The sequence below is a fragment of the Schistocerca cancellata genome, chromosome 9 (assembly GCF_023864275.1).
Source record: "Schistocerca cancellata isolate TAMUIC-IGC-003103 chromosome 9, iqSchCanc2.1, whole genome shotgun sequence".
Classification (NCBI taxonomy): Eukaryota; Metazoa; Arthropoda; class Insecta; order Orthoptera; family Acrididae; genus Schistocerca; species Schistocerca cancellata.
Window position 1 is genome coordinate 178,177,409 of NC_064634.1, and position 14,798 is coordinate 178,192,206.

Here is a 14,798-nt window from a genome sequence, read left to right on the forward strand (position 1 = left end):
ACATCACAAGAAGCAACTACAGGGTGTTACACAAAATTATACAGACATTCCACAGCGTGCCTTATGAATCAGTGGCGTCGCATTGTGCAGACATATTCGAGGGCTATTTATTTTCCACAAAATTCGTTAGCTTTACATGGGAAGCAGTATGAATTACTAAAAATACTAACGTAATTAACGCATATGGACAGAATCTACGCAAATCTCTGCACACTGTTCTACACTGCTACAAGGTAAATCGATTCTTAAGACATTTTGTGGTGTTCCTCCGGGAAAGGTGACTTCCTCCTCTACGAGTGCCGCTCGATTGTCAGTTTACAGACACACTATACCTCGCCAGCATTTCCCCTTCGGTTCTCGTATGTGAATACAGCAAGTAACTTCACTGAGCACGTGTTTCTATGGCAGAGCTATTTTCAGTTTATTGAATGACTACTTTTTTGCACCTGTTAAGTGAGCCTTCAAGTAAAACACGTTCCTGTGTGTTTAATTTGTAAGTGTGATGTTGTCAGTGAGCTGTGTAATGTTGGTGGAATAGGGACTGGACCGGTAAATGTGACACGGTGCTGCTGTCTATCGTTGAAAGCTTATTGTAAAGCCGTGTAATTGAGTTGTAGTCACTTGACGGTGTATTTAAGAATGGCCAGAGAGCTACTACACCTCTCTGCTCATTAACTGTGTTACTGACACGTAGCATAAATCTTTTCTATTCAGGAGTTGCCGGTACTTGCAGAGGCAGCTGCATGAGTGGAACCACTTACCGCAGATCCACAGTATACCTTGTGTCTAACGGAATGGTACTGGCCATTTTCAAATCTAGAACAGTAATCTGCTGTAATGCATTGCTTGACTTGTGATAAAATTGCTGAAGTTCTGTGACATATAGGTGAATGACTTCTGTTGCAGAAGGAGATAATTTAAGCCTATGGGCCTCTTCAGATTTTGGAAGAGCTGAGTCCGGGCTGATGTATTTTATACCCCTCATGCTGTGAAAAGTACTCAAGTCACTGATAGTGGAGACAATGAAATCGACATTGCCAAATATGTATTGACAGCATGTTACATTTTGAAAAGTGTCTTCAATGTTGTAGCTCCATTTGTTGAGCTTTTTGGCCGGCCGGAGTGGCCGAGCGGTTAAAGGCGCTACAGTCTGGAACCGCACGACCGCTACGGTCGCAGGTTCGAATCCTGCCTCGGGCATGGATGTGTGTGATGTCCTTAGGTTAGTTAGGTTTAAGTAGTTCTAAGTTCTAGGGGACTTATGACCACAGCAGTTGAGTCCCATAGTGCTCAGAGCCATTTGAACCATTTTTTTGTTGAGCTTTTCTCCATAATATCTCGCTTAACAACTGGAAATAAGTACTTATTTAATAAACTGAAAATAACTCCACTATATAAACGCGAACTCATTGTAGTTATTTTGTCTACTCACGTAAGAGAACTGGCCAGGAAATGCTGTGGGTGGCAGGGCGGGGTGGGGAGGAGGGGTGGGGTAGTCTGTCCGTAAACTGAAAAGTGATCAGCTTTCGTGGTGGAGTGCGTTGTCTTTTCCGAAAAAAAACGCTACAGCTAGCGCACATGATAACTAATAATCAGTTTCCTGTGTAGCAATGTAGAAAAGTCTCCAGAACTTAACGCAGAATCCGTCTTACGTTTTGTATTATTAACAGCTCATATCTGTATCAACACACTTTGTGGAAAACAAACAGCCCCCTCCCTCTGCCCCTTTGGAGTGCCTGCTCACTATGTCCCAGTGTAGCAGAGAGAATGGGCAACTGCCTGCTCGCCCTTTACTTTGAAGACCTATGAGGGAGGGAAGAGCATGATCACAATCCGGCGACCTACCCTTCCTCACGCTGCCAACACCCACCCCCATCTTTCCACCCTGTTACTCCTCCACAACACTTTATATGGTCCAACTGTACTTAGATATGGCACACACATTCATTATTTCTTTTTAATCCGATTCATTTTCAGATGAACATTATTCCCTTAGAACAACACTGTATAACCCCTTGATTCTTACATTCCCTGCAACGCGGAAACTATTGGTGCTACAGAAAAAATTAATATGACCCTCTTTGCAGGAGATTTAATGTAGATCAATTTTCTATCGAGAACAATCTCCCCTAGGAAGCGCGGTTTTCGTGTTGTTAGAGAAAAACGAAACAAGTTGCCTTTAAAAGCCCCTGTACCCTACCACACATACCCCACCAGTTCGGATTTTTGGTGTCTTGTTCAGGACAGACCCTCCTAGCACTGCAGAAATATTTGCGACTACACGATTCAGTTTTCCTCTGATTTTCCTTTATTGACTGTCACGAATTGCGCTCCTGTGTGTACCTCTTCTTCTCAGAGTAGGAATTTCTCCCAAGGTCCTTAACTGTTTCTTGGGTGTCTGTCTTCACATGCAATTTCTACCCTCTACGGGTCCCTGAAGTACCACTAATCTCATCCCTTCGTGCATTACTACACGTCCTATCATCCTTTACCCTTTTTCCTGCATGATTTCATATATTGCTATCTTCAACAATTCTATACAAGACCTTCACTTTCTTAATGTTACGAGTCCACCTAATCTTCAACATCCCTCTGTAGCACCACATCTCAAACGATTCGATCCTCGTCTTTTTTAGTTTCCCCATAGCCCATGATTCACTTCTACACACTGTTGTGCTCCAAACGTATATCCTGAGAAATTACTTCCTCAAATTAAAACTGGTGTCCGGTATTAAGTAGACTTATTTTGACCAAGAATGTTCCCTTTGCCTGTACTAGTCCGCTTTCCCTCTGCTTGATTCATCCTTCAAGTATCACTCTTCTTCTAAGGTAGCAGAATTCCTTCATTGCTTCTACTTCGTGACCTCCAATTTTGCTGTTAATTTCATCGTAATCTCATTTCTACTATACGTTATTACTTTCGTCTTTCTTTGGTTTGCTATCAGTTCATAGAGTGTACTTATTAAACTGTTCTTTCAATTCAACACGTCCTGCAGTTCTTCATCACTTCTGTGTCATCAGTGAATCTTATCAGTAGTACCTTTCACCATGAATTTTAATTCCAATCCTGAAATTTTCGTTTGTTTCCGTCACTGCATCTTTGATGTACTGGGTGGTTATAATTAAAGCGCAGCTACTCTCAGAGGTCCCGTGGGGGCTGTAATTACCGTATAGCAGCGAAACTTGATAGATCGCCTGATGTGTTAATGCAGAACCAATTTACACTGGAAATGGAGTGAGACATGAACAGAAAAAGTTTTATTATTAACTGCAGACTACACAAATTTTAAATATGAGCACCGAAAACGTCGACGAGATGCTGTACAGCGCCAGATTTGCAACTGGTGACTAAAACTGGAACCAGTTTTTTTCCAGCGTAAATCGGTTCCGCATTAACGCACTAGAGTATCTACCACGTTTCGCTGCCATACGATAACTACAGCCCACACTGAGCCTCCGCGAGTAACTGCACTTTAATTTTAACCACCCAGTGTGTATATTAAACAGTAGGGGCGAAATACTAGATCCTTGTCTCTCCATCCTAACCTGAGAACCTCGTGCTTGGTCTTCTACTTACATCACATTATTCGCACTGTCAGCGAGTTGTGCCACCTATTGTGTTGCAGACGGCTGGTGGAGCGTCTGGAGAACATGAAGCGCAACGCGCTGGGCAACGGCACCAGCCAGTGCGTGCTCTGCGGGGAGACGTTCGGCGTGCTGGGGTCGCCCAGCCTCATCTGCCACGACTGCAAGAAGGTGAGCGCTCCGCGAGCGGCAGGGCAGGCACGGCCGGCGCGGGTTCGCACGCGGCCCGTAGCGCCGGTCAGCCGCAACTGGGGGAACTCTGTTATTAGACGTAGGGCAGTATTTTCAAATGTTCTCGGGTGCAGTGTCCAATTGGTCCAATATTTCGGCTTGATGACTTGTTGCCATCTGTAAACGGTCCTGCTGGTTGATTCGTCTATTTTTTTCCCAGCTCAGAAGGAATTGGGTGGACCACTGAGAACGTCAGCGTTTTCGGGGCTTTGGGGCACATTGACTTTGACTTTTATTGTTATTATTATTCTCTATTATTCTCCTTTAGAAGAGCGTGTGAATTTCAACCAGTCACAGCTTCACTTCCTATTCTTCTTTTCTTTTCTTTTCTGTTCTATCCAAAATTTCTTTGTTATTCCTGTTTTTTTTTTTTTTTTTTTCTTTCGCCTGTCCACTTTTATCCCTGTTGTTGGAGCTTACGGGCGCTCAGCGCCGTGTAGTTTCTTTCGCTGAGACTTGTTCAGGTTTGTATAGGTTACACATGACTGTATGATGGGAGCGATCTGTCTATTTAATGTAAGGAAATTTCTGCTGAAGCCAACCTTGACGTTGTCCATTTACGATTTGATATTTTACAGCTATGTCACTTCAGCGAATACGTTGGCGCTATGTGTGCTTTATAATTTCATCTTCTTGTTACTGACAAACCAACATGTTTATGCTGTATTGTGTGTGGGATTGTTCTAGCTATGTGATTCACATCCATGCACTTCAAATTTCCAAAAGAATGCGATTTGTTTTTTTTTTTATATACTACCCAACTTTTGGAAATTTGTGGTAAGTTCTAAGGGCCCAAACTACTGAGGTCATCGGCTCCTAAGCTTACACACTACTTAATCTAACTTAAACTAACTTACGCTAAGGACAACACACACACCTGTGCCCGAGGTGGGACTCGAACCTCCGACGGGGGCAGCCGCGTGAACTGTGACAAAGCGCCTGAGACGGCACGAGTACCCCACGCGGCCAACTTTTGGAAATCTGTTCTTCTACAGCATTATAAAATCGCCTTTTCGCCTTTCAATGCCATTTATCGTTTGCTACACTGGAGATCAGAAGATGCCACCAAGTTTCTGTCGAAGCACGTCATCGTGATGTAAATAACATTTAGCGACCTTGATTCAGTAGAAATTTCTTTCCATTGTTCAAGTTTATTGTTTTTGATTTTACTTCTTAACTGATTCCTGTCCTCAATTTATTCATCTGAAATTTACAATCGTCGCACGTCTTGTTGTGTTTCTTTCACACAAATCGTCTTAAAATATGCTTGCATTCACAATGTTAAAAATTTTCTTAGTATGTGTTTTGATCCATCCTACATTGGTGTCCATAGAATTGAAGGATCTTTTTGTAAATTTGTCTGTGATGTTGCCTCTGTGTTCGTAGAGCTCCTTTGCAGGTCACCTGACCCAAGTTCCATCTGGGAGAAGAGCGCGGAGGATTCTTCTAAGAATTTTTCGTTCTTGTTTCTCTATGTTATTAATTTTTGTGATCTCTCTAATTCCTGTGGTTTCCGGAGTTGACAAGGCTTCTGGTAATACAGCCGCATTGCCGTGTCACAGTTTACTTTTGCATTACGGTATATTGCTGTTTTGTCGTAGTAATTCCATATCAGTTTGTACCCCTTTTTCAGTTTGAATGTTCCTTCTTTATTGAAGATCGTGTCAGTCCTGTGGACTGGATGGTTCCTCCTAAGTAACTGAAGTGAGTGACTTGTCAGATTTTTCCATTCTGGAATTTCAGTAGGAGTTTTCCTGTTGATTTTATGTCCCTATACTGAGGTTTCTCATAGGAAAATTGAAGTACTGACTTTTTATTTTACAGTTTTTACTTGCTTGTAACAAGCTAAACTTCTTAATTAGTCTAATTACTAAATTATAAGCAAAATAGATTGATTTTTGTTGAGTTTCAGAGTATTGTTAGATTTTTCCTGAAATAAAGTTGTAACCAATGCTTGTGGAATCAGGAGATGAATGATAAGGTGAAAGTAGGATTTGACTTTCTTGTTTATTTGTTTCACTGTGGTAATGCTGATCTGTTAAGTGATATAAAGGAAACCAATCATGTCTTTTATTCCAATATACTGTAAAACCTAGTGTTCGCTATGCATGCTATTTTATCTTAATATGTCGACTGCCGTTTGGTTTTGCTTCAACTTGTCTTACCATCCGTGATATCACCTAGGCTGTAAATATGCATACTATTGTAATTCATACCTTACTGTGTAACTTTTTACTTCAAATGAAGATTGGTACTCATATACACTAGGCGGTTTCTCATCTAAAAGAATTTTATAGGATTTTATTATTTTTTAAAAGAAAGGCGAGCTTTGTTTCTGCAGAGTTCTTGATTGTACGCTGTCTAGTGCCGACCTTTTTAATGAATTTACATGTTCCCTAGTAAATCTGTGACGTAAAATAGTTTTATGACTAACAAATGTGTGCACATGTTTTAGTCTATTGTGCTGGATATACAGAGACGTTTAGTTTAATGCTACTAACAAATATGTACACATGTTTTAGTCTATTGTGCTGGATGTACACATAGAGTTGATTTAACGCTAATACTTCTATCATTTTTAAGCAGTATTATGATTACCTGTCACTTGTAAACTTGATTTGTACACCCATATATTACTCCATGTATTCATATATACTACATGTATATTATGCAGGGGCCTGAAGATGGCAAAATGCATTGCCGAAACTGGTTACGTTCGAAAGAAAAGAAAATAACCTAAAGTATACTGCTGTTGGTAAAGTTTATTGAATTGAAAAGTACGTACCAGCCGACGTCCCCTGGCCATAATGGACCGACGGAGAATTCCTCACTGCGTCCTTTTTTGCAGGATCGGTTTCAGTTCCATGTATCGAAATAACATGATCAAGAAACTTAATCTGTGGTTTGACGAATTCTGATTTTTTCAAGTCAATGGTAACTCGAGCTCTTCTGAAAACGACACGTACTCGCCATAGAATATCGAGATGTTCTTCCCAGGAGGCAGTACTAATTAAAATGTCATCAACGTACAGCGTCACATGGTTTGTTAAATCTTCTCCTAAAACTTCATCAAGCGCTCGCATAAATGCTGCTGAAGAGATGGACAAACTGAACGGCACCCTCTGGAACTGGTAACATCTTCCATCGTATAGGGATGCAGTATATTTTCTACTATCTTAGTCCAGGAGTAGCTGCCAATAGCTGATAATCAAGACTACTTAAATATTTGACTCCTTTGAACTTTCGTAGTAAACACTCTAAGTTTTCAGGTTAATCACGTTTCCCAGAATTGTGCGAGTCATCGCAAGGGCTTCCAGAACAATACGAATGCTGCCGTCTTTCTTAGCGACAGCGTGTATTGGGTTGGGATATTAACTAACTGAGCGCTCAATTATTTGGTTACTCGCCACTCTCTTTACTAACGGCTTCCCTCCTAGCTAATGGTACTGCATGTGATTCACTGTGGAACGGCTCATGGTTCCTGCAAACACATCCTTCAGTTAATATAGGTAATTTTGAAAATAATTCACCATAAAATTTCAACACTGCAACCAGTTCTTCTTGCTTCGCTTCAGACAATTCTATTAACGATCAAATACTGACTTGTATAGTATTTAGAGCGTCCTCATCATCATTCTTCTCCCACAGTTCAACATCGTTCTCAGAATGACTGACATTTACAGTTTCATTTCTCCTCGAAAATGCATTAACCTTATATTGACGCACGCAGCGCTACTATCATCTTTAGTTATTAATCCTTTTAACGAAATCTCCTTCTGTCCATTATTTATCTTAATCCGTATACAATTTTCCTCAAAATCAGTACTACATTTCAGTTAGCCAATCTATTCCGAGAACCAATCTAACATTAAGAGAGCCAACAATTAGTACACTCTATTCGTATTCATCCTCTTCAATACGAAATTTTAATAATGGGCTTGCTTCTATTACCAACCGCACTGACAATACATACACCATTAACAAGGAACGTTGGAATGCCATCCTATGGTTTAACTCTGTAAATAAGTTTTCAGAAATTGCGCTCGTTTCACTTGCTGAATCCATTAGAGCATATATAATTATACCACAAATTTCGATTTCAACAAAATGCATTAATATTTCTTTTTCTGTTTCTTGCTTTTTCCGGTACAAATTTTCCTCCAACGCGTCAACGGGGCGTCCACACTGAATAGTATTCATCACAATTTCTGAACCTTCCCTTGTTAACTGAGTTTCGGAGCGGGTCGCTCAGTTTAACGGTTCAGTATTCTGCTTATTACGGTCACGGCTTTTAGCAAGTTCCGGTGACCGATATTGTGTTCTTCCTCCGTTGTTAAGAGGGCGGTTCGGGGAACTGTTTTGGTTGAATCTGTCGCTTGTCTCATAATTATTTCTTCTATGCCTCCCGTCATCTCAGCGATCAAATTTACTTGGTCGTCCATGCCCTTTGAATTTCTCTCACAGCGGGCCGTTATTCAACCTTGACGATTACTGTTGTTTTTACGTTCTCGTTGTTCTCGTTCCGTGTTAAGTGCTTCGAACAGTCAATTAACAAACACACTTGTTCCATTTGTAACTGCGACATAAGCGCTAGCTTCTCGCAAACACCAAAAGCTAATATCTAAATTACAATAAAACCAACGTCAGTTCTTCTTCCTTGACTGGATCGTCTAAATACGAATTGTCGTTCCAGAACTTATGTGTATACTCGAGCATGATACCGTGACGTCTTGCGTAATTGGTGGGCATAAGAGTTTTTTGTTTAATGTCCCATTGCTTATCTTTAGACGAATATTTATTTAAAAATTAGGACTCTTCATACTTGTGGCGATTTTCAGACTCTCGGATACACCACACAAGCGCTTCCCCTTTCACATGACTGACACAAGTGTAAATTTTAGCACGCTCAATATAAGGCTTCAGAAATGCGTGTCTGAATTGCTGAATAAAGGCAACGGCATTCATATCTTGCTTCGGATCATAGTTCTGGAAATTTCAAGTCCTCAGTCCGTTGTCAACATTGTTTATATCTACTACGCGTAAGTAAATATTGGCTACAACATCTTGGAAGATGACTGCTACAGTGTCTCTGTAGTTATGAGTTACATTTTTGTCATATGGCTTATCAAACCAATAGCAGCACGACATCTCTTGCCGCATTTTTCACAAGTATATCTAGCTGCTGAGGCAGGAGGGGTGGTAGCATAGCGAAGCTTTTTCTGCCTTAATCTAACAAGCCCTTATCATGCTTGGTGATTCCAGATATTATATCATTACACCACACTGGACCCATGCTAGCCCGTGCCTTCGATGTGTTGGTTTGAAGCCAAAACTCTTCAAATCTCGTTTACAGGAGTCCTTGAACCTCAATACAGGACGAGTCTTTTGGCTGTAGAGATCTCTCCAAGCATCACCTCACCTGGAAATCTCTCAGGATCCATACGGTAGACGTGTCTCAGCAAGCGGAGTCGTCTGCGCTTCAAGATACCTCAAACGCTGTTGCAGCTAGTTTTAGATAGTATTTCTTCGTTGGTCACTCGGTCCTTCCACATTACACCGAAGATGGATCTCTGGCACCGCACGTGGAAAGAATTAAGTCGATGTTCTTGTTTGGCATAAGTAGCATATGTTTCCGAAGCATACAAAAAGACGCCGATGACGCAGGTTTGATATACAAGAATTTTGGTGTTCAAAGAGAGTTTGTTGTTTTTCACATCACGTGCAGAGAGCTTGCCAAAAGTAGTCACAGCCCTTCCGAGCATCAATCCCCTTATCAACAGACATGTTTGATTCTATAGTGGATCCAAGACAGAAGAAGTTACTCACGACTTGCGGAGTAGTTCCAAATAATGTTAGCACCCTGAACCATAATTACGATCTTATTGCTGCTTACACTCGTCGAGAATAGGTGGCATGGATGACTAAATTTTGAAACTAGCTCTTCTGCAGAGTTCGCTACAATTGCAACGTCATCAGCATATAGGAATTCACGAGCGACTACCTCGTAGCGCTTTGTGTTACGCTTCAGACGATTGAAGTTGAAAAGCCTTCCATCGTTCTTAGTATGCAGGTATACTCCAACACTGCATTTCTCAACAGTCACTTGGCGCAGAGCCGAGGAGAAGATTCCGAAAAGTGTCGGAGCCAACACACAGCCTTGTCTTACGCCACAGTTCGTAAAATTAAGGACAACAAAGTTGGTGGACGTCCAATTTTTCAAGGCTTTGTTGAGATCCTCAAAAGCCACATATAATGGCACTCTATGTTCGTGGTACTTTTCCTGTAGTTGGTGCAAGGTGAATATCATGTCACTTGTGGATCTACCAGCTCGAAATCCGCGCTGTGACTTAGGATAGATCCGAGAATCCAGAGTTACCACTCTTTTCGGGATAATCCTCGCATACACCTCCCCAGCAATGCTCAATAGAGATATTCCTCTATAGTTGTTACAATCATCTCTGTCACAATTTCCCTTATAGATTGTTACTATATTTGCATCTCGCACGTCTTGAGGTACTGTGCTTTGCAATAGGATTTGATACAATACCGGCGAAACACGGTCAAGTTTGATGATTTCAGCGAGTACGTTATCTCAGCCTGAACTCATGTGTAGCTTTAGACTTTTAAGTGCGAATTTTAATCCGCAGAGTGTAGGAGGATCATCAAGCTCAGACATAACAGGGTAAGTTGCTAAAGGACCCAAAGCTTATGAAGAAATGTTGACCTCTTCTGAGTATAGGTTAGTAGAGTGCTGCACCCATGTAGCTGTAGGTTTTTATCGTTGATTGGGTCACATCTTTTATTGCAGCGTACTTCCTGCTTGTTGGTCCTATGGCAGTTTTGATGCCTTGGTACTTGCCACGGTCAGATCTGAATAGATTTGCAAAGGCTGGTCCAATATCTATTTGCACAATGGCGAGAAACTTGTTGCAAATCTACTCTGCAGGCCTTGTAATAGACTGTTGTTTGTTGGTCTTTAGGATTATTCATAACCTGTATATGAGCGTTACGTTTCTTGTCCATTTACATGGGCGCAACTCACTTTCAAATCCAGTAAACCAGGCGCTTTGAGTTCTACCCTGCTTCTCAAATATTCTAATGGCTGTTTGCATAATATTTTCCTAAGCTAGATGCCACATATTTTCGGCGCCCTGTGCAGCTATCAATTGCTCAGGATTCAGTTTCATCTCAATATCTTCTCTGAACATTTTATGTAGCGCATCCTCTTGGTGAAAATGCGATCAGTAATGTCTCAGATTTCGAGGTAGAATGGGATAGGAATGATGATGGAAATAGGATCACATTTGAGGAAGTGGAAAAAATGGTCAATAGATTGCAGTGCAATAAAGCGGCTGGGGTGGATGAAATTAAGTCGGAACTCATCAAATACAGTGGAATGTCAGGTCTTAAATGGCTACACAGGATAATTGAAATGGCCTGGGAGTCGGGACAGGTTCCATCAGACTGGACAAAAGCAGTAATCACACCAATCTTTAAACACGGAAACAGAAAAGATTGTAACAACTACAGAGGTATCTCTTTAATCAGCGTTGTGGGTAAAATCTTCGCAGGTATTGTTGAAAGGAAAGTGCGAGTATTAGTTGAGGACCAATTGGATGAAAATCAGTGTGGGTTTAGGCCTCTTAGAGGTTGTCAGGACCAGATCTTTAGCTTACGGCAAATAATGGAGAAGTGTTATGAGTGGAACAGGGAATTGTATCTATGCTTTATAGATCTAGAAAAAGCATATGACCGGATTCCTAGGAGGAAGTTATTGTCTGTTCTACAAGATTATGGAATAGGAGGCAAACTTTTGCAAGCAATTAAAGGTCTTTACATGGATAGTCAGGCAGCAGTTAGAGTTGACGGTAAATTGAGTTCATGGTTCAGAGTAGTTTCAGGGGTAAGACAAGGCTGCAACCTGTCTCCACTGTTGTTCATATTATTTATGGATCATATGTTGAAAACAATAGACTGGCTGGGTGAGATTAAGATATGTGAACACAAAATAAGCAGTCTTGCATATGCGGATGACTTAGTTGTGATGGCAGATTCGATTGAAAGTTTGCAAAGTAATATTTGAGAGCTAGATCAGAAATGTAAGGACTATGGTATGAAGATTAGCATCTCCAAAACGAAAGTAATGTCAGTGGGAAAGAAATATAAACGGATTGAGTGCCAAATAGGAGGAACAAAGTTAGAACAGGTGGGCGGTTTCAAGTACTTAGGATGCATATTCTCACAGGATGGCAAAATAGTGAAAGAACTGGAAGCGAGGTGTAGCAAGGATAATGCAGTGAGCGCTCAGCTACGATCTACTCTCTTCTGCAAGAAGGAAGTCAGTACCAAGACTAAGTTATCTGTGCACCGTTCAATCTTTCGACCAACTTTGTTGTATGGGAGCGAAAGCTGGGTGGATTCAGGTTACCTTATCAACAAGGTTGAGGTTACGGATATGAAAGTAGGTAGGATGATTGCAGGTACTAGTAGATGGGAACAATGGCAGGAGGGTGTACACAATGAGGAAATCAAAGAAAAACTGGGAATGAACTCTATAGATGTAGCAGTCAGGGCGAACAGGCTTAGATGGTGGGGTCATGTTACACGCATGGGAGAAGCAAGGTTACCCAAGAGACTCATGGATTCAGCAGTAGAGGGTAGGAGGAGTCGGGGCAGACCGAGGAGAAGGTACCTGGATTCGGTTAAGAATGATTTTGAAGTAATAGGTTTAACATCAGAAAAGGCACCAATGTTAGCACTGAATAGGGGATCATGGAGGAACTGTATAAGGGGTGCTATGCTCCAGACTGAACGCTGAAAGGCATAATCAGTCTTAAATGATGATGATGATGATGATGATGATGATGATGATGATCCTCTTGGGTAGCTTTGGTGTTGATCTTTTCTCTCCGACAAACGCGCTTAGCGGAATGAATCTTCTTTGGTGTGAACCGTGATTTGGTCATAACTAAAGAGTGGTCAGTATCTCAGAGATCATTGTCATATATACGGGAGTTAAAGACATGGTTTAGATCACATCTTCTGGTAATGATGAAGTCGAGCTGATGTCAACGGCCTGAACGTGGGTGTTTCCATGTTACTTTGTACACGGCTCTTTTCCGGAAGTAAGTGCTAGTGATGTAGAGAGAAAGAGAACTGCAGGGCTATCCATAAATCCGAAAGAGTACGAGGGGGTGGAGATCTCTTCTGAACAGCACATTACAAGGCATCCCAGATATACTCAATAATGTTCATGTCTGGGTAGTTTGGTGACCTGCGATAGTGTTTAAACTAAGAAAAGTGTTCCTGGAGCCACTCTGTAGCAATTCTGGACGTGAGGGGTGTCGCATTGGCCTGCTGGAATTGCCCGAGTCCGTCAGAATGCACAATGGACATGAATGGATACAGGTAATCAGACAGGATGCTTATGTAACTGTACCTGTCAGAGTCGTATCTAGACGTATGAGAGGTCTGATATCACTCCAGCTGCACACGCCTCACACCATTACAGAGTCTCCACCAGCTTGTACTGTACCCTGCTGACATGCAGGGTCCATGGATTCATGAGGTTGACTTCACATCGATACACGTCCATCAGTTCGTTACAATTTGAAACAAGACTCGCCCGACTAGGCAACATGTTTCCAGTCATCAACAGTCCAATGTCGGTGTTGACTGGCCCTCGCGAGGCGTAAAGTTTCGCGTCATGCAGTCGTCAAGGGAACACGAGTGGGTCTTTGGTTCCTAAAGCCCATATCGATGATGTTTCGTTGAATGGTTCACGCGCTGATACATGTTGATGGCCCAGCAGTGAAATCTGCAGCAATTTGCGGAAGGGTTGTACTTCCGTCACGTTGCACGATTCTCTTGAGTCGTCGTTGGTCTCGTTCTTGCAGGATCTCTTTCCAGCCGCAGCGATGTCAGAGATCTGATGTTTTACCGAATTCTTGATATTCACGGTATACTCGTGAAATGGTCATATGAGAAAAACCCCACTTCATCGCTATCTCGGAGATGCTGTGTCCCATCGCTCGTGCACCGATTATAGCACCACGTTCAAACTCACTTAAATCTTGACCTGCCATTGTAGCAGCAGTAACCGATCTAACACCTGCGCCAGACGCTTTTTGTCTTATATAGGCGTTGCCGACCGCAGCGCCGTATTCTTCCTGTTTACATATATCTGTATTTGAATACGCATGACTATACCAGTTTGTTTGGCGCTTCAGTGTATTTCCAGTGTCGTGAGAGCCAATGCAGTCAAGCCAGTTGTTCCATGCATTCCCAATACTGGCATTGAAGTCTCCCAGTAATACGAGTTTATCTGATCCACGAACATTACCCAAGCATTTCCGTAGATCTTCGTAAAACTTGTCTTTGACTTCAGATGGCGTTTTCGTAGTTGGAGCTTATGCTGAGATTAATGTGACAGGGCCTGATGTTGTCCTTAACCTGAAAGTTGTTAATCATTCAGGAATAGATTCTGGTTGTTCGCAGCTGCTAAGAAGACTGTTTCGTACTGCAAAACCAGCTCCATGCTCATGTCTTTCTCCAATTTCTCCGCAGGGAACTTCATCTAGAAGTTCACGGATGGCATCCACGGGGCCCCGAGCTGAGAGTGACGTCACTTCCACTTACTTGTGTCAGACCCCGCCTGTTTTCTTTCCTGTCGGTCTCCCTTGGCCAACTCTTGTTTTTTCGATCCTGGTGGTATTAGGTTTCGAGGCCCGAGAGGGGGTTTGTTTCCTATCTCTCTCACCCCAGTGTGAAGGGCTTGATGCAGGACCATAGCCCAAGATTGTGGGCGAAGCCCCCCACGGCATCTGCGGCGGAGGAAGAGGGCTTTGATACGACGCATATGCTTCGGGGAAGGGGCAATGGATCCGGAGTACCAGAGGCGACAGTAGGCTTCAACCTGAATACGTTGGCATCTCCTGCAATCTACTCAACTCCACACGTTGTGACCCGTCACCCCTATGGAG

The 14,798-nt window shown here is 42.2% G+C and overlaps 1 protein-coding gene across 1 annotated transcript in view; it reads left to right on the top strand.

Annotated features, from left to right (window-relative positions):
* Positions 1 to 14,798, top strand: part of LOC126100704 (rabphilin-3A) — a 1,079,132-nt gene that overhangs the window by 813,254 nt on the left and 251,080 nt on the right. Inside the window, exon 7 of the mRNA XM_049911320.1 lies at positions 3,627 to 3,756. Coding sequence (XP_049767277.1) covers positions 3,627 to 3,756 — 130 coding nt within the window. The remainder of the gene's footprint in view (positions 1 to 3,626; positions 3,757 to 14,798) is intronic.